Source organism: Myodes glareolus, chromosome 9, assembly GCF_982192425.1.
Source record: "Myodes glareolus chromosome 9, mMyoGla1.1, whole genome shotgun sequence".
Taxonomy (NCBI): Eukaryota; Metazoa; Chordata; class Mammalia; order Rodentia; family Cricetidae; genus Myodes; species Myodes glareolus.
This window is the reverse complement of record NC_142034.1, coordinates 39500064-39527716: the sequence shown is the minus strand read 5'-3', so window position 1 is coordinate 39527716 and position 27653 is coordinate 39500064. Positions and strand designations below refer to the sequence as shown.

At 43.5% G+C, this 27653-nt stretch overlaps 2 protein-coding genes and 1 pseudogene across 4 annotated transcripts; 1 reads left to right on the top strand and 2 right to left on the bottom strand.

Moving 5' to 3' along the window:
* The window catches only part of LOC148120837 (golgin subfamily A member 5 pseudogene), a 107073-nt pseudogene that overhangs the window by 76453 nt on the left and 2967 nt on the right, over positions 1 to 27653 (top strand).
* On the bottom strand, positions 1918 to 3528 carry LOC148120839 (schlafen family member 2-like). The gene has a single exon (XM_087910195.1). It carries the CDS (start codon positions 3526 to 3528, stop codon positions 2488 to 2490), a length of 1041 nt encoding a protein of 346 aa, XP_087766321.1. The 3' UTR covers positions 1918 to 2487.
* LOC148120838 (schlafen family member 2-like) lies at positions 3432 to 26267 on the bottom strand. 3 transcript variants are annotated; one of them, XM_087910189.1, is made up of 3 exons: positions 26166 to 26267; positions 16553 to 17607; positions 3432 to 3568 (listed from the first exon to the last, which is right to left on the bottom strand). In XM_087910189.1, exons 2-3 carry the CDS (start codon positions 17565 to 17567, stop codon positions 3480 to 3482), a joined length of 1104 nt encoding a protein of 367 aa, XP_087766315.1. In that variant the 5' UTR covers positions 17568 to 17607; positions 26166 to 26267; the 3' UTR covers positions 3432 to 3479. The 3 variants fall into 3 exon arrangements, with proteins under 3 accessions (XP_087766315.1, XP_087766313.1, XP_087766314.1); XM_087910187.1 differs by lacking the exon at positions 3432 to 3568 and adding an exon at positions 10933 to 14053; XM_087910188.1 differs by lacking the exon at positions 3432 to 3568 and adding an exon at positions 14136 to 14398.

The window sequence follows — 27653 nt, the reverse complement described above, 5'->3', positions numbered from 1 at the left end:
ACTCTACTTGGATCTTGTTTTCTTCTTGACAAAACTGGCCTTTGGACAATGAACTGCCCATGCCTCTATCACTGACATAATGCATGATGTCCAGACAGGACAAGCAGGATACAAGAGAAAACACTGCCATACCTTGCCAAGACAGGGTAACAAGACTTTGAGAATCTTCCAGCCTCTGAAAATGGTCTGTCAGTTACTCTAGGCCTTAGTCAAAGTTGGTTGCTTAAACCTTGCAAATGAGACTTTGGGTGATAGCCCAGGTAGCCAGTTGTCTCTGTCATTTATCGCACATTTGGAAGTTGCATGATTGCAGTTCCTGTTTATTCAAGTAATATTGTTTTCCTTCTCAGGTCTTTGATGGGGTTAAAATCTAGATAGTCGTAGTTCCTTTCCTCTCATAATTTAGCTAAGTTATTTATAATATAAGACTTAGTCTCCTTAGGATAGGATAACTATTTAAGCATTTAACATATGCTTCTTCTTGATATTGTTTATGCTGGATGTAATTCTAATTTTTTTTATTTATTTTTATTTATTTATTTACTTATTATGTATACAATATTCTGTCTGTGTGTATGCCTGCAGGCCAGAAGAGGGCGCCAGACCTCATTACAGATGGTTGTGAGCCACCATGTGGTTGCTGGGAATTGAACTCAGGACCTTTGGAAGAGCAGGCAGTGCTCTTAACCTCTGAGCCATCTCTCCAGCCCCCTGTAATTCTAATTTTTATACTTGATACCTATTCTTATTGTATATACTTTTGTATTGTGTTTAGAACTCTCTTATTTAGACAAAAGGAGAAGATGCTGTGGGGACTCCTTCAGCCAATAGCCATTAAGATCCTAGAACACTCTGGACCATGGCCACAGGTATTATATAAACAGATATAGAAATGTGCACAGCACCTTGGCTACTGGATTTGGTTCCTGTTCCCGACTTGTGCTTAGGATTGCTGATCTGTCAGTCTACCCTTAAATAAAAAGACTTTTATTATGCTCCATTGTGGGCTAGATGTGTCAATTTATTATTATCACCTACAAGTCTGGTCTACAGATTGAGTTTCAGAACAGATAGGGATACACAGAGAAACCCTGTCTCATCAAGCAAGCAAGCAAACAAACAAATACCTGCTCCTGTCAGTCTTCCCCACACCTCCACCTCCCATGGCCTAACCCCCTCCCCCATGAAACCACGTGCACCGCTGAGAGCACTGCCAGTGGCTACAGTAAGAATTTCTCACAGACTTTACACTAAGCATGTGTCTTAGGGTTTCTATTGCTCCGTTGACTCCATGACCATAAAGCAGGAGTTGGAGAAAATGGTTTATTTGCCTTACACTTCCACAGTGTCATCGGCCTTGAAGGAAGCCTGGACAAGAACTCAAACCGTGTAGGAACCTGGAGGGAGGAGCCTATGCAGAGGTTGGGCTCTCTTATTTCAATCACTAGTTTAGGAAATATCCTATACTGCTCTCCTGGGTAGTAGAGTCTAAAAGCTAGCTCTGCCCCTTACTAGCTGTGACACCCAGGTGAGCTGGCCTGGGCACTCACAGGGGCAGTGTGGAGAGCTGATCTGGGTGGCACGGGTGTAGAAGTGGGCTGGTTGACCTATTCAGTTGCCACCCAGGCCAAGACGCAGAGTTTTGAGTTGGCTCATCCCAGCATCTAACCTATTCATAAACTGCTGGAACACGGGAAGGGGCTGGTACTGTAGAAGCATAGCTGCAGGATCTCCATGACACAGGACAACAATTGGGTATCAGAAAAGGGTCCAGGGGAGCGTCCAATATTGATAGTGTGACAGAGGCCAGAATCCTAGAACCAGACCAACAACTTATTGTAAAAAACATTTTCAAGTAAAGATGTTTGTGAAAAGGGGTATACTGTGGACACACAGTGACACAGCACAGCTTCCATGGCGAGATTATTGTTTTCATCTTTATTTAGGCTTCTTTTTTCTTTTGCAAGGGATGATGAAAAGGCAAACGATGCTTATGAAGGGATGGGGAGGTGAGTAGAATTGGGGTGCAATTCACAAAAAAATCAAATAAAAGTCAAACAAAAGAAAAGGAAAGAAAGAAAAGAAAAGAGAATGGAAGAAAGGAAGGAAGGAAAGAAGAAAGAAAGAAAAAAGGAAAGGAAGGAAGGAAGGAAGGAAGGAAGGAAGGAAGGAAGGAAGGAAGGAAGGAAGGAAGGGAGAAGCAAATGGCTGTAGGCTTGGCTGAAGCCTGATCTTATGAAGGCATTTCCTTTGGTCAATTGAAGTCCACAGCAGGAAATAGTTGGTTGGCAGTAGACGTCTGCTGTGGGGTCATCTCCAGTTACACAGCTTCAGGGACTTGTAGGCGTGGCCCTCTTGTAGCCATGAAGTCCTTCAGCTGTGACAGGCCTAAAGGATGTCATTGTTGCAGGCTCTAAGTGTTCCTTGAGAACCTCAGCTAACACATGACCAGTGGGCATGCATGAAGTCACCAGTGGCGCCAGAGCCTTACTTGTCATCCATCAGACTCTTGACCCATTCCTCAGTGGTAAACCTCTTCACACAGCTGTCTTCCACGTGCCAGGACTCAGGCTCTGCAGCAAACACAGCACAGCAGAATCTCTCCACTCTGAGTGCACACACATATGAGCACACGGCTCCCTGTCTGAGGACGGGGATGAATTTGCATGTGTACTGTATCTTCTTCTGCTCCTCACAGAAGTGAGTGACAGGCAGCTGTCTGATGCACTCCTCTATTTCACTCTCAAGATTCTCAAGATCGCTATTCTCTGCTTCAAAACCAATTATTTGCCGATTGTTTCCATCCAGACCAATGAACAAATATCCCCCGTCAGTGTTTGCAAACGCGGACACAGTTCGAGGGATGAGCTCTTTGACGCATTTTCGCAGCTGTTTCACAGAAAGCAATGTAACTTCAACATAGGTGGATCTGGTGAAGGGGAAGTCTTCCTGGTGCCGAAATTGTGTCTTGTTAAAAACCGCAGCAGCCAGGTCCTCCAGGTCACTCTCTTCTTCTACTCCAGGGCAGGCTCTGCTTGCAGGCGGCTCTGGTCTGACACAGGATCTCCCTCCCACCTCCTCCAGGTCTTGGAGGAACTCGAGAGCAGCAGCAGCATTCACTTCCATCGAAGACGACATGTTTCTAATGTACAAATTGGTTCTCAGGGCGCCAATCGGCAGCCCAAAGACATCCAGACTCCATGGTTTCACGAAGATATTAAAGTAGCCTCCATGCTCCATGAAGTCCAGATGCCTCCCCACAAACGGCAGACATTTACAAAAAGCGGCTTCCAAATCCCGTCCCACTCCATCCCTGAGAAGGCTAAAATTTTCGTTTTCAATTTTAGCCCTGATCACCCCACCTCCAGAGTTCAGGAGGGCACACACAGCTCGAGAGATGGTTTCATTCTCCTGTTTTCTGAGGGGTTGGTTCTTCATTTTCTTTCTATTCTTCTCCCCAAGTGTGATTGCTCCCACCTTTAGAACCAGCTTAGCATAGTCTGTTTCCAGATCAATGGTGATGGCCATGTCCCCAGCAGCGTTTGCATTTTCAACCTAAATTTCTTTCCTGTAAAACAGACAGAGCCTTTAGAATGAGACCTAACAGGAGACAGCAAATTCTGTACTGTGAAGCCAACAGCACCATCCTTGACTACATATTTTTCACAGCGCTGGTCACTTTTCAGGAGGAGAAATGGGTATTTTATTTTATTTTATTTTATTTTCAGCTTTTGCATTCATTGGCTGAGCTTATTTGCCTACTGAGTTTTCAGATGTGGCGTTACAAGTATAGTTAAGCCCTTTGCATTTTCAATTCTAATTTAATTTTCACTTATCTCTTTTCCAGTCCTAAATATTGTCTTCAGTCTTCTCTAAGTAAGCCCTTATTGGAATCTGTGTGGTTCTTGCCTTTTGTGTAACAAAGGCTTTAGTTACACATTTTTTTTTTAGACTTATTTATTTTATGCCTACTTGTGTTTTTTCTGAAATTATGTCTGGGGACCATGTGCATGCAGTAGCCCTGAGGCCAGAAGAGGGCACCGGATCCCTTGGAACTGGAGTTTCAGGTGGTTGTAAGCTCCATATGGGTGCTGGGTATTGAATTCTGGTGTTCTGGAAGAGCAGCCAGAGTTCCTCACCACTGAGCCCTCTCTCCATCCCAGCTTTCAAAGTTTTGTGATTAGTATCCATTCTGTCCATTTTGCAATTAGGCTATTTGTTTATCTTTGACTAAGTTTATTATCTCCTTGGGTATTAACCCTTTATCAGACTGTGTGTTGTAAACCTTTTCTCCCTCTGTGGATTGTCTGCTATGTTTTGCAGAAATATTACAGTTTGATAAAATCTCAGATCAACATTGGTAAATTTTTTTTATTGTGCTTTAGGAAACATCTGCATTGATTTTCTCTCTGTTCCTGTGACAAATATCCGGACCAAAGTAACTTTGGGATAGAGCTGGTTTATTGCAAATAATTCCACATCACCACCCACCACTGAGGGATGTCAGAGCAGGAACTTGAAGGAGGCCTGCTTGCTGTTCCACACAACATTACCTTGACTGAAGAACTCACTTCACAGTCTAGGAAATATACCAGGAATCATGTGGGTGGAGCTGACCGGCTAGCTTTCTTATGTTGTTGTAGTCTCCCTGCCTAGGGAATGGGGCTGCCTAAAGTGGTCTGGGCCCTCCTACATCAATTATCAACACAATCTTACACACGTGCCCACAGTCAATCAGATATTGATGATCCTTCAGTTGATGTATGTAGAATGAACGGCGGGCCGCTTCCCACCGCCTGCCCGGCTAGCTTTACCCGAAATAATTACACGGAAACCGTATTCTTTTAAACACTGCCTGGCCCATTATCTGTAGCCTCTTATTGGCTAACTCTTACATATTTATCTAACCCATTTCTAATAATCGGTGTAGCACTACGAGGTGGTGGCTTACCAGGAGGATTCTAACCTGCGGCTGTCTCGGAGATGAGAGTAATGGCGACTGATTGCCTCTGCTTTCTTTCTCCCACAATTCTGTTTTGTCTACTCCACCCACCTAAGGGCTGACCTATCAAAAAGGCTAAGACAATTTCTTTATTAACCAATGAAAGTAACACATAGACAGTTAACCCTCCTCCATCAGATGTACTTTTCCCAGATAATTCTAGGTTCTGTCCAGTTGATAGTAGAACCACTCAAGGCAACATCCAATGACCTTTACCAAAACCAATGTCATAGAACTTTTCTTCTAAGCCTTCTTTTAGTAGTTTTTCAATTTCTTACATTTTTTATGGTCTTACATTGATATGATTAATTCATTTTGTATTCTGCTTATGTTATGTGTTATTCCTTTGGTCTCTGGTCCCTTTAAGGGACAAGCCACGCCCACTCCCAGTGACCCCTGACCTCTCCCTGCCATCTTGGATCACACATTCTTTTCTGTCCTCTCTCTTGGGATGTGCACACGTGTCTCTCTGTATCTCTGTCTCTGTCTCTGTCTCTCTCTCTCTCCTTTAAGTAATAAATGTTCAGCTTTATGTTCAGCTTTATGTCTATTTACTATGTCTTGTAAGCCTTTCATCTGCTGCCTGCTCACCCACCCGCTTGGATGACTCTCCCGGCCGGCTGCATGGCAGTACCAGCCTGTCTGGGATGAGCCACTGCTCTGCCGCTCGCTGTGGGGAATCTGCACCGCTCTGGCAGCCTCTGCCTGGCTTGTGACTGCTCTGCGAGCCTGCTGCCTAGGGATCTTGGGCAGGCCGCTCGGGGGGCACGCCAGCAATTTTTTATAAGGAATATTACCTGCTTTTTATTATAAAAAGGATCTGGGAATGTTATTCCTTCTGATCTCTGGTCCCTTTAAGGGGCAAGTCACGCCCACTCCCAGCGACTTTTGACCTCTCATCGCCATCATGGCCTCTTTCTGTTTCCTCTCTTAGCGTGTGCACATGTGTTTTCTGTCCTTTCTCCCTTTTTCTGTTTCTGTCTTTCTCTCTTTGAAGTAATAAATGTTCAACTTTATGTTCATATTATTATGTGCTGTGGGAAAAGTTCCAATCTCATTTTCTGCAAGTGTACATCACCTCAAGTGTCTGAATGACTTCATCTGCTGTCTAGGGTCTTGGCTCTCTCAGAAGGAGTTCCTGACCATTTGTTGTCTACTTTTGCATGGGCCATAATTTCCTGATTTTCATAAGCCTCGTGAGCTTTGGGTGAAAATGGGTCAGCAAGGAAAGAAACTAGCACTCCATACCTGGCCAAGTCCCCATCCTCTGCCTCAGCATGAAGTCACATTAAGGTCTCTGGCCGGGGAGGTGACTCTGTAGATAAAGGGCTTGTTTTGCAAGCTTGAGGACCTGAGTTTGGATTGCCAGCACCCACACGGAAAGCTGAGAGTTACTGCATGTGCCTAACATCCCAGTGTTGGCAGACAAAGAGGGGGACCCCTGGGTCTAATTAACCAGGTAGTTCCTTCTCGAATTATAGCACTGTCTCTGGGGGAAATTCTCTCAGAAGAGAACTTGGGGTTCAGGGTATCTAGTCAGCTACCTTTGGAAGCAAAGAGAATGACATTCAGATACCTTACTCTGTCACAATTGAATGTTGGTAATAAAATCACAGAAAGAGGGGACAGGTGTGACTGAGGCGCCCAGAGGTGAGCACATTTTCCCTAACACCTTGTAAAAGTTCTTCATCTGCACCCAAAAGGCTGCAAGGAGCCTAGCATGGTGCTGACCCTGTGAGGCTGATGTGGGCTCTGTGAGCTTGAGACATGGAGAAAATGAACAGTGAGCATTCAGCCTGGGCTACACACCCAGACCCTGTCTGCCTCCTTCCCCTCTAAAATACTACAGCAAAACAACAACCATCATAAACAGGAACTAAAGCAGCCTGTACTGCTGAGAAGGGAGCAGTTTCGTTTCTGAGAAGGGAGAAGTTTCGTTTCTGAGAAGGGAGCAGTTTCGTTTCTGAAAAGGGAGAAGTTTCGTTTCTGCCCAGTCAGTAGTCGTGACTCCACCCTGTTCTTTGCACTGCTGAGCAGTCAGTTCCTCATTCCTTCCCAGCCCCACCTGTCCAGCATCTCCTTGTCAGGCCCAGTTCTAAGCCAGCACCCATGGTTCGCTCTCCATATGGAAAGGAGACAGAGTCTCATCTCACACCCAAGTCCCAAAGCACAATTCTCACATCCCCAGGAAATTTGGACCTCAAGGGGGAGACAGTACAGTCATATTTAAAGGTGTTCTGGGCTAGCCTGGGGCACTGACCATCTCACTCCTAAACCTGTGACTATGGTAAATTTTCAATGGTTCAAAATTCACTTCTTTTCGGCATGTATCTGGGACTCAATCCTTCAGAAAGACACAGGTCAGGCGAACCACAAATCCAGGCATGTAAATTCATTAACCTCCTGGGAGCTTTAGCTGTGGTTTACAAATCAGATTCTCCAACCCTAAATCCACTCCCAAATTGTGTTGTGCACTGGAGAAAATTCCCTGAGACTTTGACTTGGGATTTACGGTGTCTTGTTAGCTGTCTTCAGCGGGGAAGAATGTGGCATTCTGATGCCAGCACTGCAGACTGGCAGGAAAACCCCCTGGGACAGGAGCAGGAGCTACCTCTGGAGAACAGTGAGCCCTGGAGCCCTCTTTGGGCTCCTCTAAGGTGCTCTGCCTTTGGTTTAGGAGAGCAGTGTAAGCTTCTCTGGCTCTAGTGTACTTCCTTCTTTCTTCATCTAGAATGCAGTTCCTGCCTGCCTGCTGGACATAGTTACCCAACTCCCCACAGGGTCAGATCTCCAAGAGAACAAGGAAGGCTCCAGAGGCTCTGGAGACCACCCACACCCTCTGCTGTCTGCCTCACTAGTTCTGGCTCAGACACAGCAGAGCCTGAGATTAAACTCTCCCTCCACCCTAAGCAGACAAAAGCATTTGCCTCACCCACAGCTCACCCAAGTCCTCCACAGCCTGTACTTTGTCAAAATGAGCTATGAAATCTCCAAAAGCCAATGGTCCAAGTAGGAACAGAAACAAACAAGGGTCCCCTGATAGACAATGACTGTACTGACGACCCCCATATGATCCCAGAGCCACTAGACTGTACCTGGGCTGAAAGGGAGAAATGGAAAGGGCATAACCCCTTTAGGGTTGGGGCTTGAGTAGGCTCTAATGAAGTGGTCACTTTCCCATGAGTTCTGGGGTTGCCTAGCTGAGTTGTTTGAAGTCTGGGGCTCATATGTTCTTCCAGTCAGCCTCCTGTGTGTGTGATGAGGCAGTCTACAGTCATCTGAGGAAGACCCTCCCCACTGTGAGGTCTTCCAGGGTGGGCTATGTCACTTGACCACTCCTAGGTACAGCTCTGGTTGTGTCCCCACCTCCAAGCCTAACCTAGTCCTTTGTTCTTTGATCTCCCTGGTCTTTGAAAAGCTTGCTGCTGCCTCAGTGCTGGTGTCATACTGGAAATTTGAGAATTGCTTGTAGTTAACCATACCACCCTCTCTGTGTCAAATTGTCACTGTTTGCTGATGATATGATAGTTTACATAAGCGACCCCAAAAATTTTACCAAGGAACTTCTACAACTCATAAGTGTAATGTGCAGTAATGTAGCAGGATACAAGATTAACTTAAAAAAATCAGTAGCCCTCCTGTACACAGATGATAAAAAGCTGAGAAAGAAATCAGAGAGTCAACACCCTTCACAATAGCCACAAATAGCACAAAATATCTCAGAGTAACTCTAACCAAAGAAGTGGAAGACTTGTATGACAAGAACTTTAAATCTTTGAAGAAAGAAATTGAAGAAGACACCAGAAAGTTGAAAGATCTCTCATACTCTTGGGTAGGCAGAATTAACATAGTAAAAATGGCAATCTTACCAAAAGAAATTTACAGATTCAATGCATTGCCCATCAAAATCCTAGTAAAATTCTTCACAGACCTCGAAAGAACAGTACTCAACTTCATATGGAAAAGCAAAAAACCCAGGATAGCCAAAACAATGCTGTACAATAAAAGAACTTCTGGAGGCATCACAATCTCTGACTTCAAACTCTACTACAGAGCTACAGTACTGAAAACAGCCCGGTATTGGCATAAGAACAGACAGGAGGACCAATGGAATCAAATCAAAGACCTGGGTATTAATCCACACACCTTCAAACACCTGATTTTTGACAAAGAAGCAAAAAAATCAAATCAAAAAAAGAAAACATATATAACAAATGATGCTGGCATAATTGAATATCAACATGTAGAAGAATGAAAATAGGTCCACTTCTATCACCATGCACAAAACTCAAGTTCAAATTGATCAAAGACCTCAACATAAAGCCAGCCACACTGAATCTCATAGAAGAGAAAGTGGGAAGTACACTTGAACGCATTGGCACAGGGAACCACTTCCTAAATATTACCCCAGTAGCACAGACACTGAGATAAACAATTACTAAATAGGACCTCCTGAAACGGAGAACCTTCTGTAAAGCAAAGGACATGGTCAACAAGACAAAATGACAGTCTACAGAATAGGAAAAGATCTTCACCAACCCCACATCAGACAGAGGTCTGATCTCCAAAATATACAAAGAACTCAAGAAATTGGCCATCCAAAGGACAAATAATCCAATAAAAAAAAAATGAAGTACAGACCTAAATAGAGAACTCTCATCAGAGGAATCTAAAATGGCTACAAGCCATTTAAGGAAATGTTCAACATCCTTAGTCAGCAGAGAAATGCAATCAAAACAACTCTGAGATTTCATCTTATACCTGTAAGAATGGCCAAGATCAAAAACACTGATGACAACTTATGCTGGAGAGGTTGTGGGGAAAAGGAACACTTCTGCATTGCTGGTGGGAATGCAAGCTGGTACAACCCCTTTGAATATCATTGTGGCGATTTCTCAGAAAATTAGGAAGCAACCTTCCTCAAGACCCAGTAATACCACTTTTGGGTATATATCCAAAGGATGCTCAACTGTGCCACAAGGACGTGTGCTCAACTATGTTCATAGCAGCATTGTTTGTCATAACAGAACCTGGAAACAACCTAAATGCCGCTCAACCGAAGAATGAATAAGGAAAATGTGGTACATTTACACAATGGAGTACTACACAGCAGAAAAAAATGACATAATGAATTTTGCAGGCAAATAGATGGAGCTAGAAAACATCACTTTGAGTGAGGTAACCCAGACCCAGAAAGTCAAGTATCACCTGTAGTCATTCATAAGTGGTTTTTAAACATAAAGCAAAGAAATTCAGCCTACAAATCCCAATCCCAATGAGGACTCTAAGAGAGACATACATAGATCTAATCTACATGGGAAGTAGTAAAAGACAAGATGTTCTGAGTAAATTGGGAGCATGGGGACATTGTGGGAGGGTTGAATGGGAGGGGAGAGGCAGGGAGGGGAGCAGAGAAAAATGTAAAGCTCAATAAAAATCAATAAAATAAAAAAATTTAAAAAGACAGGTTGTAAAAATCAGTTACTAAGCTGAGCAAAAGGTAGGTTCAAGATGTTTGGGGGTTATTTTAAAAGCATTGATGTAGGATGTCCTTCTGTATATGTGTTGTCTTTATTGGTTGATGAATAAAGCTGTTTTGGCCAATGGCTTAGCACAAAAAAGCTAGACAGAAAGTGCAAACAATGATGCAGAGAGAAAAGGCGAGGCAAATGATGCCATGCCGCTGTTAAAGGAAAAATAGGTCGGAACATTACCGGCAAGCCATGAGCCTCATGTTTATATAAACTACTAGAAATGGGCTAATTTATAGTTAGAGATAGCCAGTAAGAGGCCTAAGTCATTGGCCAAACAATTATATTTACTATATTAGCCTCTGAGTGATTATTTAATAAGCAGCTGGGGGAATTATTGAGTGAGAGAGAAAATGATCCAGGGTACCAGCAGGACAGAGAATACTCCCTTCTACAACACACTTTCCCCTTTGACACGTTTAATTGCACTCTGCAAAACGCACTCTTACAATTTAATGTGGTATGTTTGAGTGTGTGTGTGCACAACGAGGAGGTGTTCATGTGTGTGCACATGCTTGTTCACATGTGCCTGTGCTTGTATGTAGAGACCAGAGGACAACATCAGGCGTCATTGGCTTAGAGATCACTAATCAGACTAAGCTGGCCATTGAAGGGTCTTCCTGTCTCCACTTCCCCAACACTGGAATTGTAATCATGGCATTTTATGTGGGATTTAGGTATCAGATTCAGGTCCTCCTCTGTGCAAGGCAAACAGTGGGTGGTCACAATTAACCAAGGTGGCATGGCCCTTTTTAGACCTGGGCTGGTGGAGAACACAGATGGCTCCTCCCCCAGACTTCTTGATTTGGGTAGTCACAATCAACCAATAACCCCCCTTTAACCCCACACCATCAATTATTTGAAAGGAATTAGCCATAGAGTATGGAGAAGCCAAGAAGATGGATACTGATGAACAGGAAGGAGTAGGGAGGGACTTGGAGGTCTTGTGGTCCTTCTTGGTTTGGGATGGCTGGAGAGATGCTCTCTTTCTTGCTGGGTCTTCAGCCAAAAAGGAAGTTCAGCAAGTTTCTTCTTGGCCTCTCTGCGTTAGCAGACTTTCACACCAACATCAGACTCCTGAGTCTTTAGTGGTAGATAGAATAATAGAGACTTGGTTAAAAACGACTTTTGGTGGCAGCAGCAGAGCAGGGGCTGGTGGATGGGAAGTCCCACCAGGATATGGCCTAAGTGGCAGGGTACTGACTGTGAGGCAGCGGGGTTGCAGGTGGTAGTGACAATGTCAGAAGATTCTGGTGTAGACGATAAACCAACAGCGAAACAGCAGTTCGAGGCCCTAAGGCAGCTGAGGGGAGCTGTGTTGATGCCTGTGGATCCTATTGCCACTGAGAGCCATGTAGAGGCCTGTAGTCTGAGCTGCCACCTTGGGCCATATTGTTATCTGAGGACCATGGTGCCATGGAGGGAGGCCAGGCCAATCTGAGTGGCCAACACTGCCACCTGGGGCCATAGAGACATCCTGGCCCGGCTGCTGCAGAGGTCCATGTCTGGGTACTTTGTCCTACTACAACTAGCGTCTGTGTTGATGTCACTGGCCCAGCGTGCCACTAAAGGCCACACAGCTGTTCAGGGTCCAGGCCACACCACGTTGGTGTCTGTGTTGGGCTGTCAGCCGGGCCAAGTCTTTTTGAGTGGTCAGTACTGTCAGCTGGGTCCATGTGATTTATTTGGGAGCTGAGTGTCAGGCCCCAAAAAGAGTCCCGTGGAGTCCAAAGAATCAAAGAGTAAAACACAAACAAGCAAACAACTGCATATGTGTGCACCCAGTCCATCTGTCCTGTCAGGAATTCTCATCATGGTCAACCCGTCTTCTGATGACCTCCATCAAAAGTTTCAGCAGGTATCACTTCACAAATAAATACGTACAACGAGGACATTGCTTCCTTTATGAAGGAAACACCAACCTTCCAAATTAATACATAATACTCCCATGTAATCTCCGTGCTGTAATAGTTTTGCAGGTGTTAATTTACAGCACAAACAATATGACAACAGGAATGTAAAACATACAACACATCAACCAGTAAAGAACAATATTGACTTATAAACCATACTATGAAGACTTCAGAAGGGAACAATGTTACAAAGATGTTACTGGAGCTCATGCTATAGCCCCATAGAGAGTACTTGCATGGCCTAATTCCTGACACCTGTTGACCTTGTGAAGTCTTACATCAACAGATACATTGCTTTTCTTTAATACACAGTGAACAATTGTTTTACTTTTCTCATGACTTTGACCTTTTTGGAAACCTCCATATTTACTATCTGCTGCTGTAAGCTGTCTCCATTTATTTTGTGCATATCCTGAGCCTTGCCTCTGATTTGGGACATGTGGAAAGTCCTTCCTGGGGTTGTCACATACAAATCACAGATCTAACAGCAGGAGCACACACAGCTGAGCAGCAACACTGTGACCAACAATTGCCTTCTACTGTCTTCTTCATTTCCTTCACAATCTTCTCTAGGAAGAGAGTCTTTCAGGATTAGAGGCCCCATGCATTTCCTCAGCAAGAAGGATGGCTATGCAGATTGGACACGTTTTTGTGTTTTGATTATTTATGTATGTCTTTATTTATTTATTTTGAGTCATGGTCTCTTTTCATAGCCCTGGCTATCCTGGATCTCTCTATGAATATTAAAAGGATGGGCCATTCTCCAAGATCTAAAGTTAAAGTCGCAGACCTCTTCCCCAGGTGAGGGACGCGTTCTCAAAGCACTGTTTTATTGTTGTGTTCTTTATCAGCCAATCCCTTTCCTAGAATTTGGTTTCTACTTTGTAAAGTTATTAAAGGACAAATTTCCATATTTTTATAGAATCAGAGAACATTTTCACCACATAATATAAGATATCATTGCATCATAGTCCACTTTCCGTGTCAAGCAGTATCAAACACGATTTAGCACATTTCTTGAAAAGTAAAATATCTAATTCTATGTGTTTAAAAATTCAGAGGTAAACTGATCACTACAGTTTAACCTTGGTACACTGTCCCTAAAACTTCAATAAGGGCCTTCTCTAGGTCCCTTACTGTCTTAGTTGTCAGACAATACTTTCTGGGGTAACTTATTATTGAGCTTGAATCATATAGAGACACTGCCCTATGACCCAAGTACGTTATCTTTATCGCAACACCTATTTTCCCAGTGAAACCGCCAAGATTCACCAGCTTCTGCTTTAAAGTTAGTGCAGTTTGTTTACAATCGTTCTTTAACTTAGCGCCCAGGTCCCTCAGAACAGAACTGTCGCCTTCCAGCTCCTCCTCTCCCTGGACAAAGCTGTGCAGGGTCAGAAGACTGTCCTGGGAAATATGAAGCACATCCAAGATGACTTCCTGCTTCCTCTGCAAGCCCAGACTTAAAGCCAAGCTCTTAGAGATGATCAGCCTTCCCTGACGAAGTGAGTCCAGCTCCGTCTGAAGTAACTGCCCATATCTTTCATGTTCTGAGCACAGCTCCATGCGGAGGCCTTCTGGAGGGCGTGGCCCCTTTCTAGACAGCACTAGAAAAATAAATATATATATATATATATATATATATATATATATATATACCAAATTAAAAATAAAAATGCCCAGAATGTCCTATGTGAGCCATTGCCAATCAGCCTGTGAGTCCCCCTCTTCATATCACCAGTAGGTCAACACACAAGACACCAAGGAATAATTCAAGAGCAGCAGGGGGCAGGTGCAAGGCAGACTTAGAGACTCAGGTTTTGACAAGAGAGAATCGTGAAAATAGGTGAACACTCACATTCATGCCTTTTCCATTACATGGTGCATCAGGAGCCTGCTCTGGGCAACTTCATTATTGTGAAGAGTCAGGGAAGCAAAGGACAGACCTAATTCTGAAGACAGAAAAGTCAGGCATCAGGAAGCACCAAAGAGGTGATGAGACAGAAGGAAAGTGTGGAGAAACAGGACGGCTCCACAGAGCAAAGGAGGGAGCAGAGCACATTCCCAAAGCTCCACGGATAGGGAGAGTGCCTCAGCAGAGAACACAAGGTAGCCAGGCTTCCCTGGTGAACTTGGAAAATTCTGAGAAGACATTAAAGGTGATTTTAAATTTCCCACAAGCCATACTGTTCACTGGTGTGGGAGAATTGTCTGTATTCTGTCAATCATGTATTTTAATAAAACGCTGATTGGCCAGGCAGGAAGAATAGGTGGGTCAACCAGACAGGAAGTGGAGGCAGGGCAATGAAAATAGGAGAAGGCTAGGGAGGAGGAAACTTCCTCAGCCTCTCCTGCGCAGACCACTGAAGAGGCAACATGTAACTAGTCCAGCTGAGAAAGGTACGGAGCCATTATGGCTAACATAGATGAGAATAATGGGTTAACATAAGTTATAAGAGTTAACAAGAAGCCTGACCTAATGAGTCAATCAGTTTATAACCTTATGGAGTCCTATGTGTGATTTTCCTTTGGGGCTTGCCAGCTATGGGGTACTGGGTGGGATGGAAACCCCAACAAGCCGGCCCCCTCATGTTACAGTTCACCAACTAGTGCAACATGTATTAAAAGTCTCAGTTGAACTGTGTTTTCCGCAGAGAAAATGGGGTCAGATAGTGAGGTTAGATTTTGAGGTCAAATCCAATTTGCAAAACTAAGCTTTGATGATAGTGAAGTGTTCTACACTACATTTACAGAAAACATAACAGCAAAAAGCCCACTAATAGTAATTGAATGTATTAATAATAAAACGGGTCTGTTTCACTTTGTGCTTTTTAAAATTGAGAGGAGGATTCATTTAGACCATGCTGGTCACAACTCACTATGTGGGCCTTGGGCCACACGTGCACCCCCGTGAGCAGTTCATGAGTCTATGTAACACTGGAGATGGAAACAGGATTTCCTGGATGCTCGGCAACCACTATGTCACCTAGGAAATGTCCCCAAATGTGGCTTCTTTTAAGAAGGAATGAAGGGTGGTAAGGGAGAGAGCTTCTGAAGAAGCTGGGATGCTCGCATTTTCAGAGACTTCGAAATTTCTGCTGCCAGTTTCAAGTGAGGCCCTCCAGTGAGATCAGTGCCAGAATGTTTCTCTCCTTCAGGACACATTCTGAGTTTTATTTCACATGCAAATGTGAGACAAAGGAGGAACTTTTAAGAAAAGGGTGAATGGAATAAGAGTGTTAAGCAAAGACTAAGGAGAAGATTAGATGGCGGGGTTCTGATGTTCTGAAAAGGAGCACAGGTTGCCACAGGTCGAAAGAAATGAGGCACTACATGCTGGGCTAGCACACTGAAATTCCCAAACAAAGGGACATTCCCTTTTCGTTGCTTGCTTTTCTAATGCATTTGTCACTGTTAGTGAAGGATGAGGGACACAGAAAGTTGACCCTGAGAAATGGGATCAGTGCAATTCGAGCCTGGGGTGGGCTCCAGGAGCCTTCGCAGGAGGAGGAGCTTGTCTTGTTTGGACAGACAAGCTAGTAATAGTCTGAAAGAGGCAGGGAGAACTCGATAGGCAACTCTGGGTGGATGCGCAGAACTTCAGGAAGCAGATAGGACAGCGTCCATGAGAGGCTCTGCTGATCGGCTTTCTGATGGAAACGGACACTCCAGTGAGGCTAGGCCTGGAGACCACTTTCAGGATTCCATTGTAAATTGTAGGGCTACAAATTGGCCATGGCCTGTTTCTTGGCAGGAATCTCATCTTAACTCCCTGAGGGAGGGGACAAGACCCTTCAAGGTCATTATGAGGCTTGACCCCTTCCTCTTCCTGCTTCAGTCCTGGCCACTGGAGAAGCAGGCTGTGTCACACTTGGTCATTGTGAAGGAAACAGCTAATAGTGTTACTGAAAGCAGCTAACATACTTTCCATAGGGAATCTAAGTGGGCAGAAGAAACAGAAGGTTGTGAGCTCGGGATAATACCTAGCAGAGATCAGTAAATGAGCTATTGATACCTGAGGAGATTGATTTGCCCAGGATCCAGAAAGCAATCTTTTAACCCTCCTTAGCCAAATGTAAAATGATTGTTAATCTCCCTTCCCAAACCTGGTGTGGCTTCCATCTGGAGCTTGATCCATTTCTCTGAGGTAATTCTCTTCACTTCCTTGTCTTCCACGTGCCAGGACTCAGGCTCTGCAGCGAACACAGCACAGCAGAATCTCTCCACTCTGAGTGCACACACATATGAGCACACGGCTCCCTGTCTGAGGACTGGGATGAATTTGCATGTGTACTGTATCTTCTCCTGCTCCTCACAGAAGTGCCCGACAGGCAGCTGTCTGATGCACTTCTCTATTTCACTCTCTAGATTCTCAAGATCGCTATTCTCTGCTTCAAAACCAATTATTTGTCCTATTTCCAAATCTAAACCAATGAACAAATATCCCCCATCAGTGTTTGCAAATGCAGAAACAGTTTTAGGAAGAATCTCTAAAATCTTTTCTTTAGGGGACATTTTAACTTCTGCATGTTTGGATTTAGTAAAACAGGATGTCTCTTCCAGGGTCAACTTTTCTATGTTAAAAAATGTGTGTAGACTTCCATGTCGTAATGCATCAGAGTCACATAATCTAGGCAAGCTCTGTCTTGAACATGACCTCCCTTCAGAGTCTTTCTTGGCTTTGAGGAACTGCACTGCATCAGGACCTTTCAGTTCATATGAAGTTGACAAATTTCTCACATAGAGATTGGTTTTCAAGGTGAGTACACACTGACCAGAGATATCCGGGATCCATGGTTTCACAAAAATTAAAAAGTACCCCTTGTTCTGCATGTAGTCTAGGTATTTCTGAGGAAATGGAAGAATTTCATGAAAAGAATTTTCCAAGTCCAGTCCTATTCCATCTCTGATGAAGCTGCAATTTGAATTCTTAACGCGAGCCTTGACCACGCCCCCTCCAGAATTCAGCAGAGCGCACACAGCCTGTGAGATACTGTGGGCCTCTCTTGCTTTCAGTTCTTTATTTTTCATTGTCCTTCTATTCTTCTCTCCCAGTGTGATTTCTCCTACAGACAGAACCAGTTCGGCATAGTCCGTCTCCTGGTCAACATTGATGCTCATTTTCTGAGTACTTGTTCTGTTTCCCAGATGAAATCCTTTCCTGTAAAACAGACAGAGCCATTAGAGAAGGAGCCAACCAGTGAGAGCCAGCTCTGCTTTACAGAACACACAGCACAAGCACCTGAGCTGCTCTGCATGAGTCAGTGTGAAGGTCTGACTTGATGTTTTGTTTAGGGACTGTTGGACTATGTTGAACAGACTACAATAACTTGTATGCTTAGTAAAATTTCAATTTGTTGTCACGATTATATATAATTTTTAAAAATTGTTTAAAATTAAGAAACTCCATTGTGCTGGGAAGTGGTGTCACATTCCTTTATCCCCAGCATTTGGAAGGCAGAGGCAGGAGGATCTCCGAGTTCGAGGCCAGCTTGGTTTACAAAGTCAGTTTCAGGACACCAGGGATATTATGAAGAGAGACCCTGTTTCAATAAACCAGAGGGGGGTGGGGAGGGAAGGAGGGAGGGAGCATTCTGCATGTTCATCATTCTCCGCATTGTGAATGGAGGTCAGAAGAGGGTGTTGAATCCCTGAGGCTGGATTTATTTCTGGTTTTGAGCCCCCTCATGTGTACTGAGAATCTGTAAGAGATACAAGGGATTTTAGGCACCGAGTCAACTTATCAAGCCCTACAAAAGGGCATTTAGTTTAGGTGAAGGCTACACACTGAGTCTGTTCTCCTATCTGGCATTTCTTTGCTGTCCCTATCCCATCTGTCCCCTATGCCCACTTACGTAATTTCACCTCTTCTTTCCTGTCTTATACACACTCATGATTTTATGGATGTATAATCTATAAACTCTAGGAAACACAACCGAGAGGAAATGTCTGAGATTTGTCTCTCTAGGAATGGCTTGATTCACTGGAGTGTGAGCGTGTCCCATGGTCTCCACTCCCCACAGTGGTTGAGATGACACTCAGGGCTTGCATTTGTGAGGTGAGCATTCTCCATGGGACACGCCACAGACGTTCCTTCCTTTAATGCAGGGGTTCCCCAGTCCCCATCTCCCTCCTGGTGTTGCTTCTATGCTCTGGGGTTTTGATTTTTCTCTTTTCGTTTTCCTCAGAACATTTTTTTCATTCTATTTGTGTGAAGTCTTCTTTGTACCATTGCTTAGGAATGCTCTGTTCTGTCCTAGGACTCTGAGCTTCTGACTTTCCTTCTGGGCTGCTTCCTAGTTTCTTCCCACCATGACAAATCAGTTAGTTCACATACTTTGAGTCTTTCAAATGTCCTGGCTTGACAAGCTGTCTACTCTGGAGTATGTCCCCTGGACACTCCAGTTGATCAAAGGGCCTTGTGAATGTTCACCTGTGTATGTGTATGTGTAACACACATGTGCCCAGTGACCTTGAAGTTCTGAAGAGGGATCTTCTGGAACTGCAGTAGGGATGGTGGTGAGCCACCCTGCTGGGAACAAAACCCACATCCTCTGCAAGCACAGCAAGCCCTCCGAACCTCTGTGCCACCCCCGCCTGCAAACTGCTGCTTAATTTCATGTTCATATGAATGCATCAGTGCTTTATAATATCATCACAGCTGAGATTAAAGATGGTTTCCAGATGATCAGGGTAATTATGAGTATCTGGCATCATCCTGACTGAGGCACGAGAATACTAAGCACATCTACAGACATTTTTTATTTATTTATATTCTATTTTTATTATTTTTCTTTATGTATTTTGAGAAAGGACCTTGCTGTGTTGCCTTGTCTGGCCTGGAACTCACTATGTAGAGCAGACTGGCCTCTAACTCACAGACATCCAGCTGGCCATGCATTCCAGCTGTTGGGCTTGAAGACATGTGCCACCACTCCTGGCGATAGCAACTGATGTCCCTTTGGGGCACAGGTGCTCTCATAAATTCCCTCAATGCTACCCATGGGTGTGGGTCAGGAACAAAAGGAACTATTAGAATGGGAGGCTGCAATGCTGAGAAGATAAACAAAAATAATTAAATTTCAGAAGGAAAGAAATAGAATCCTGAAGCAAACCTTTCCCCCAAACATTTGACTCTAGGAATCCAATACTGATGATACTCATGAAACATGAGGATGTGCCTGAATTTGTGACTCCTAATACAAGAAGTTAATATTATCTAAGCCCACAAATCATATGCACTCAAGAGAAGTTTCTAGAGGCCCAGATAATTTGTCGAGTGATGAAACTCCTTATATAAATACTATATACTATTTGATGTTTTTCTCAAGGATGCAATGGGGGTTTCCCTAGCACCTTTACCACAGGCATGTCTAACATGGGTACCATTTGGGAAACAAGCCCAGGGTTCCATATCCATTACAAACTAACACTTTCCCTCTAGAAAGAGAGTGACATACCTGGAGCCAGAAGCCATATACAAAAAATATTGAGAGTAAGATACACAGAAGGAAATTATTTGGATGGAAGCTCCTTCATCCTCTCCAAACCCTGCTGCATCTCAGAAAGCTGGTAAAATGATGACCCCTCCCCCAGAGATGCTCAAGACCATTCCCACAGGATATTTAAACTGTCCCCCAGAAAACAGACATGTGATTTTCTGGTCTTCCTTTCCCGTCTCCTCTCTGGGGGCCTGGAAAACCATCTGGGAGTATTGTATCCACTAAACCTGGGCTTTTTCTAATCTGTTTTGATTTGGTATGATTTAGATTATTGCATCGGCTTATTGGGGTGCAGAAACTTTTTATCTGGCGGTCCCACTGAGGGACTTCCCCCAGCAGCCTGGGGACACATAGTGGGAAATCACCCTTCTCCCCAATCTGCTCCCCTCCAGGCTAAGATCAGCTTTCGGCTGGGTAAGCTGTCTTTCCAAGTCATTGCCTTAGAGGCTCAGGGCCTCCTGAGATTTTCAGGGTGTCCTGCCAAACACGTGGCTGTACCAGGCCCCCAACCTGTTACTGGAACAAGGACCTTCCTTGTCCAAAGTAACCTCTTTTTCAGAAGACATTCTGTTCAAGGGAATATCCCACATCCCTGGTTTTGTTGTTGTTGTTGTTGTTTTGTGCTAGGCTTCAGGTCCTGGCATAGACTTGTGAAATGAATATTTGCAATTCAAAACCAGATCCTCAGTCACCTTTGGGCTGCCTTTAACAAATTCTTTTTAAATTGGGACTGTCTGACACCATATGTCCTGAATGTCTGATTTCTCTGTATAGTAATGCATGGCCTCAATATGCCCTTGACAATGGGACACGATGGCCACCAGAGGAAATTTTTGAATTTTCCATCCTCTGTGACCCTGAAAACTTTTTTGCTGGCTTGGGAACAAGTGAACAGAACTCCCATATGCCCATCTGAGTACTGGGTTCCTACCCTTCCCTCAGTAGCCAGTGTCTCACAGCACTGGTCTTGTTGACTAGGGTCACAGTGCTTCCTGATTCCCGCCTATCTGGTAATCGGGACTCAAAAGCAATTCTGCGAGGAGAGGGGGAAACTAGAAAAAAAAAAAAAAAAAAAAAAGCAGTTCTGCCCTGACCATGCTGCTGGAGACACTGGTTCCTCCCCCAACCCTGTCTATTCAATCCCCTTCTATGGGGCCACATGTTCTATTCAGTGGTCAACATTCCTCTCATTTCTCCCCCTGTCCACCCTCCCGCTTCTCCCCACCTTCCTACTGCCCCTCCCTACCCTGCCATGCTGCAATCCACCTCCTGGTCACCCTCTGCACATTGTACCTCTGCTGCCCTTCTCTCACTGTTTGCTGTTTGTCTGCATCTCTGTATTCCTGCCTCTCTCTCATTCCTGGAAGGTGATCTGGTCATGCTGGGGATCTCCCTGCAAGGGATCCTTTTCCTTGCCCTCCCACTCTGAGCTGCATAGGTATTCCTTCTAGTGTTGTGTTTCTGTTCTCCGCGACAGCAACTGCTGATCTGGCCCTCAATGAGACACTTATGTGCTCACCTGGCTTCTGCAACCTACTCCAGGATTTTTAAATTGGTCAGCTGACACAGTTTCCTGGAAAAAGTTTTGTTCATCTGTTAAAATATGTGTATAAATAATGTGGCCACAGTATGCTTGTTTTTGTTTGATTTTTAAGTTGGCCAGCTGACACAGGTTCCTAAAAAACGTTTTATTTGTCTGTTAAAATAATGTGGCCACACTATGCTTTTATGTCTGTCAATGTATGTGTATTTGTTTCCATAGTATCTCTGTGTGTATGTGTACGTGTTTTAAGATCTGTAAAACTTATAACTCCAGGTTACAACAGTTCTAAAAAAATCCTCTACTTCCTGTCTGGTTGACCCACCTATACTTCCTGCCTGGCCAATCAACGTTTTATTAAAGTATGATTGACAGAATACAGATAATTCTCCCGCACCAAATGCCATTTGGGGTTAAGAGTACCCATGTGTGCTCGTATTCTCTGACTTATTAAAATATTCCTTTTAATCTTCTTACATTTACTACCATTAGTAAGCAGTAACTAATTGGGTAAAATACATGTCTAAATTTAACTTATATGTCTAATTTAAATATAACTAACAGGTAATGGTACCCAGTTCTCAAGTGCCTTTACAGATCTGAGAGTATGGTGTTTAACAAAAGAGCTTCTAACACAGAGACATGCCAGCTCCTGCAGCATCCTGTAGCTCCTCCAAGAAGATGCATGGTTACAGAAGACCTTCTGCCTCAAGGCTTGCCTTTGGGTATGGCAAAGCCACCCACACAACAAAAAGCAGCCTTCCACCTGGATGCTACACCGGGAATTGACCGTCTCATCCTGTCAAGACAGGTAGACTAAATATCTCCACCACAGGAAAATCTTTGGGCCTCTTGTACTGCTTCTAAGGCTGGTGTTCCAAAGACTAAGGAGGGACTTGGGATTGCCCGCATAGCAAAAAACCTGTCTCATTTCTGCTCATTTATCCCTCCCAGATCTGTCTAGTGGCATTTGATGACTTAAGGTACTGGTAGCTCATTACTTCATTTGTCAAGTTTTCTGCTAAAATACAGACAGGTGTGCCTCTTTCACAGGTTTCATGGTCCAGGATTAACAGGTTTCAGGTGTATCTTCAAAAGTCCAAAGTTGTCAATTCTCTCTAATTGTCTTCTAAAATGTTCCTGTTCCATTTACCTTACAGATACCTGCAGGTTCCTGAAAAAAGTTCTGCTGCTGTATCAAAAATCAGGTCTGGTAATAAACAAACAAACAAACAAACAACAACAACAACAAAAACTAATATTCTCCAGAGCCTATTTTAACCCCACCCATTTTCAAGCACATTTTTCATGCCACTCCTGCTGTCTGGACCAAGACCAACCTACAAAGGGCCCTCCAGTTAGCACCAACACCTGCACCAGCTCCAGGGACTTCACCAGTGATTCCAACTCTCCTGGCTCAAAAGGACATCTGCCAACTAAAATTTGGTTTTAAAATTGGCATATCTGCTATGGTATATCACTTATTCACCCAAGCCTCACCTGTACAACCAGGACACTTCTCTGTCCCATTCTGTCTGACAGTTAATGACTCTTCCCATGGCTAGTCCCATTTATAGGGCCAGCAATAACAATATATTTTTTCTCCTAGCCACCTGCCTTTCCATCTACCTCAAGGAACAGCTGCCTGAGGTCTCCAGGATGACAGTAAACCAGATGCCACTACAGTCACACCTCTCACTGAGCATGAGCCGACCAACTCCCAGCTCTCCCCTCTCCCATGTCACCCCATGCCCGCAGGAAGTAGCCAGACTTGAGCAGGTGTGTGTGTGTGTATGTGTGTGTGTGTGTGTGTGTGTGTGTGTGTGTATGCATGTGACTTTTGAGTTAACTTTCTGTGTTAAAGTAAGTTAGCTTTAACGCTGTGTGTATATGTGTATAAAACTTTAATTCAACTGTGTGCAAATGTGCATGGACTTAATGTTAAAAAAAACGTTTTAAGTAGTCCCAGTCCTATTGAACTCTGTTCATTGTATCTCATTACAGATTAAGAAAGCAATAAATCTCAAATACTTTAAATTAGTATGTACTTTTACATCTGTTACAACATACCATGTATGTAATCCAACTCTGTTTTAAAATACATATGGAATCCAACTCTGTTTCCCCCTATTGTAAACTTCTATTGCAAACAGTTTTTTCTTCTTTGTCTTTCACAATTAAAAATCTCACCTGTTCAGTTAAAAACCAGTACTGTCAAGCTTGGGCTAAGCTCTCCAGACAGATTCTATACAGTAATTATCACTTTTCTATACCTAGTAGATAGCCTTCCAGTGCTCAAAGATCTGGGGAATATGGCATTTAAATGTTTAATTATTAAAAGACTTTTCATAAAGAAGAGACTGATTCACTCCTAGCAGCAGCAACCCATCTCTTCCAAAGAGAACAGAAAACAAATGGGCACACAACAATGGCCAACCACAATTTTCTTCATCAAGTGAAAGTGCTAACCACTGGGTTAAACTGCCTTTCATCTAAACTCCTGAAGATCTCCAGACAGTGGATAAAGAAGTGGAATCAACTGCCTAGCTGCTCAGGCCAAGGTAGGTTTACCTTCCTACAGACTCCTAACCCACAGGATCTTCTAAAACCTGGTAGGCCCTGCGCTAAACAGCAGAAGAAAAATACAGACCTGATGTACCTGCTCTCAACAACCATGGAGAACCCTGAGGAGTGGCTCTAGGTGCCAATCGAGTAAGTTCTCTGTCATTTGTTAAATCAGTAACTGAAGTAAAATTTTATCCTTCTCAAAGATCTCTGATGCAGTTTGACAGCTAAGAGGTTTAGTCAGTTTTAAAGGACAACCTCACCAAACAAATTTGAGTACAATTTCTTAACATGTCCTAAATAAAAGGTGTTTTAAGCTATAGTAATGGAAATTATTAAGGTGTGAACCTGAAGATTATGAAGGTCTGAGGACAAATGCAGGTTATCAGTTTTCTCTCTTGTGCTGCCTTTCATGGTACGGCTACTGCAAGATCAAGATTTTAAATTCTCTTTGGTCATTTTCTAAAGATATTTTTCACTGTGCAAAAACATCTCTCACAGTCGTTCTGACATAAATATGCTGCTGTTTATACAATGTATGTGTCTAAAACTTATGTTTTCACAAACTCAAGGAATTCATGTGAGTTCCAGGGAGCCGAATTGAAGGATCCACCTTTAAACACACCTCTCAATTCCCTGGTCCTGAAAAAGTTTTTTTTCTTCCTAAATGTAACCTTGTCCTCCACCCTGCCAACACCTTGCCAGGTCCAAGAGACACTGGACAGGTGTAAAGTAATCAGCTACCCCAGGATGTGACTCACCCAGCCTCCTCAGGTTTCCCAAGACTCAGACATCCTTAAATAAACAGGAAGCAGTCTTAAGAATCCGAAGTCCTAATCCCTCAACCTGTCATGCCTAATTTCCCACTTTTTTTTTTTTTAAATAAGAGAAAGGTGGGAATGTTATAAAAGTAAACCTGCTGGCCTGGCCTGTCACCTGGATACCCTATCCCTTTAAAAAACAAGCCCCACCCACGCCCAATCTCCCCCTTCCTGCAGAGACAAGAATATCACCCTGCCTTCCACCTCCCCATACTCCCCTTCTCCCGCCTTCTTCTGGAGAGGGAGCTTCTGCCTCTCTCTCTTCTCCCTCTTCTCTCCTTCTTTCTTCTCTTTATCTCTCTCTTCTTCTCCCTCCCACCCCCAGTAAATAAACTCTATATCCAAGCTCTCTCCGCATGTATCTGTCTCACACCCACCACAGTCTCCCGTCCACCATGGAACCTGTAGGGGTGGTGCCTACATGAATGGTAACAGTTGGTGGACCAAAAGAAAAAGCCTGTGCAAACTCTTAGAGGAGCTAAGTGCTAGCGTGGAACCCTGGCCATTGAGTTCGAGACCACAGCTTTCAAAACTGACTATGGTCCATACCCACTACTTTCAGGCACACGTCTGGGACACAGTCCTTAAAAACCAAGGCAGAGCTCACCAAATTCCATGACAGAAGCAAAGTTCACTGAAGTCCTGGAACCCTGGGTCTAATTTACCAGCTTTCCTTCTTAAATTATAGCATTGAGTTTGGAGTTATTTTCTCAGGGTGTCCAATTTTTGGTGGGAAAAGGATGATATTCAGATATCCTTCTTCTGCCATAGTTGCAGGTTGGTAAGAAAGCACAGAAAGGGTGGCCAGGAGTGGAAGGATCTGCTTTCTGTGGAACAGACGCAAACTCCCCAAGCCTAGACCACACTTTCTCTTTCGCTTCTGGGTTGGCACTGTGCATTTCCCTTCGAAAAGCAAAGTTCACATCTTCTAAATTACAAAGTTCCATAGGGGTTGATTTCTTTCTTCCTCTAGAGTGCAGCTCCTCTCCTCTGGGAGCCATGTTTTCTTATGCAACACAGTCAGGTCTCTAAGAGAATAGGGAATCCTCAAGAGACTCTGGAGAGTCACACAAGTCTGCCATACATAGCCCTCATGACCTCCGTCTTCTTGCCTCACTAGCCAGCCTCAGAACAAGCATAATGGGTTCTCTCCCAGCAACTTAAAGCCCTCCTTCCATCTCAAAGAGAGGAAAGCATTTGCTCTCACTCTGAAGATGGATGCTATAAAATAATGCTATACTAGCTCAGAATCGAGTATAATAAAGGGTTATTTATTTAGGGGTAGACTCACAGATCACAGTCCTCTGCACAAATGAGAACAGGAACCAAATCCAGCAGCCAGGAGAGAGTGAACAAGTGAGCTCTTTACATGGGCATTTATGGTATGAGAGGCCACGCCCAAGTAGGCTGGTATGTTAAAGGTTACTGACTGAAAGAGTTCCTACAGTACTTTCCCCTTTTGTTTAAATAAAACAGTTTTAAGCCTAATACAAAACTACATACAATAAGAACAAGCATCAGGTATAATAATTAGAATTACAACCAGCATAAACAATATCAAGCAAGAAACATATGCTAAATGTTTCAATAATTATTCTATCCTAAGGAGTCTAAGTCTTGTATTAGAAATGGCTTGGCTAAGTCATAAGAGAAACATAATTATGACTAGTCTTCAACCCCATCGAAGACCTGTGAAGGGAGAAAATATTACTTGAGCAGGCAGGAAGTACAATCAAGCAGCTTCTGAAATGTGCAATAAATGACAGAGACAACTGGCTACATGGGCAATCACCCAAAGTCTCATTTGCAATGGTGGAGCAACCAACTTTGGCTAAGGTCTAGAGTAATTGACAGACCATTTTTAGAGGCAAGAAAATTTTCATGACTATCTTGCCATGTCTTGGCAATGTTTGATATGTCTTACCATGTTTGACAGTCTTTGTTCTTGTATCCTGCTTGTCCTGTCCGGTCACCATGTATTTTGTCAGTGGTAGAGGCATGGGCAGTTCCTTGCCCAAAGGCCAGCTTTGCCATGTGGAGGAAGAAAACAAGCTCCAAGTGGAGTGTCTTTGGTGCTCAGCACTCTCTTGGAGATAGATTGATGCTGCTGGAGCAATTGCGTCTCACATCAACAGAACCCTAAGTTATTTAAATACTACATTCTACAGTTCTTTAAAGTGGTTGAAGACTACCTACCTGTGTGGAATACAATCTCTATGTATCTAAAGGACCTGATTAGTCTAACTATAAGTATGACAAACACGAATGACTATTGACCTGTAGATCTTAATACCTATATAACTTAAAGAATGAGACTTCATATTAGATTATTATACAATCTTTAAAAAATTGTGCAGAAAATGAGGACAATGACCTCAAAATGTAAACAATGTATAAGTATCTTGATCAGAGGTAGAAATGTATAGTGCAATATGATAAAAATATCCTAAAATTGTATTAGTATATGAAATTTCTTAAACAGCAATAGAAACATTCATGCATACAAGATGACAAAATAACTTTGCATAGGTATACAAATATTGCAAACCAAAATAGGAGCATATTCAATATAATTGGAATTTGTATCAATATATATGAATTTATACCAGGACTCGCCGATTGCAGGCTTGGTGGCAACATGTCTGTGGCATTCGCAGCCCCGAAGCAGCGAGACAAGGGGGAGATCATGCCCACCACCATCCAGAAGATGCTGGATGAAAATAACTATCTTATTCAGTGTATAATGGACTATCAGATTAAAGGGAAGGCGTCAGAGTGC

Bases quoted from the DNA above. Each gene is read 5' to 3' on its own strand.
- LOC148120838 (XM_087910187.1), bottom strand. From the start codon at position 17,567: ATGAGCATCAATGTTGACCAGGAGACGGACTATGCCGAACTGGTTCTG. The intron at 14,054-16,552 runs GTTTGGGAAGGG...TTATTTTTCTAG, and splicing joins CCAGATGGAAGCCACACCAG to TGCTGTCTAGAAAGGGGCCA.
- LOC148120839 (XM_087910195.1), bottom strand. From the start codon at position 3,528: ATGGCCATCACCATTGATCTGGAAACAGACTATGCTAAGCTGGTTCTA.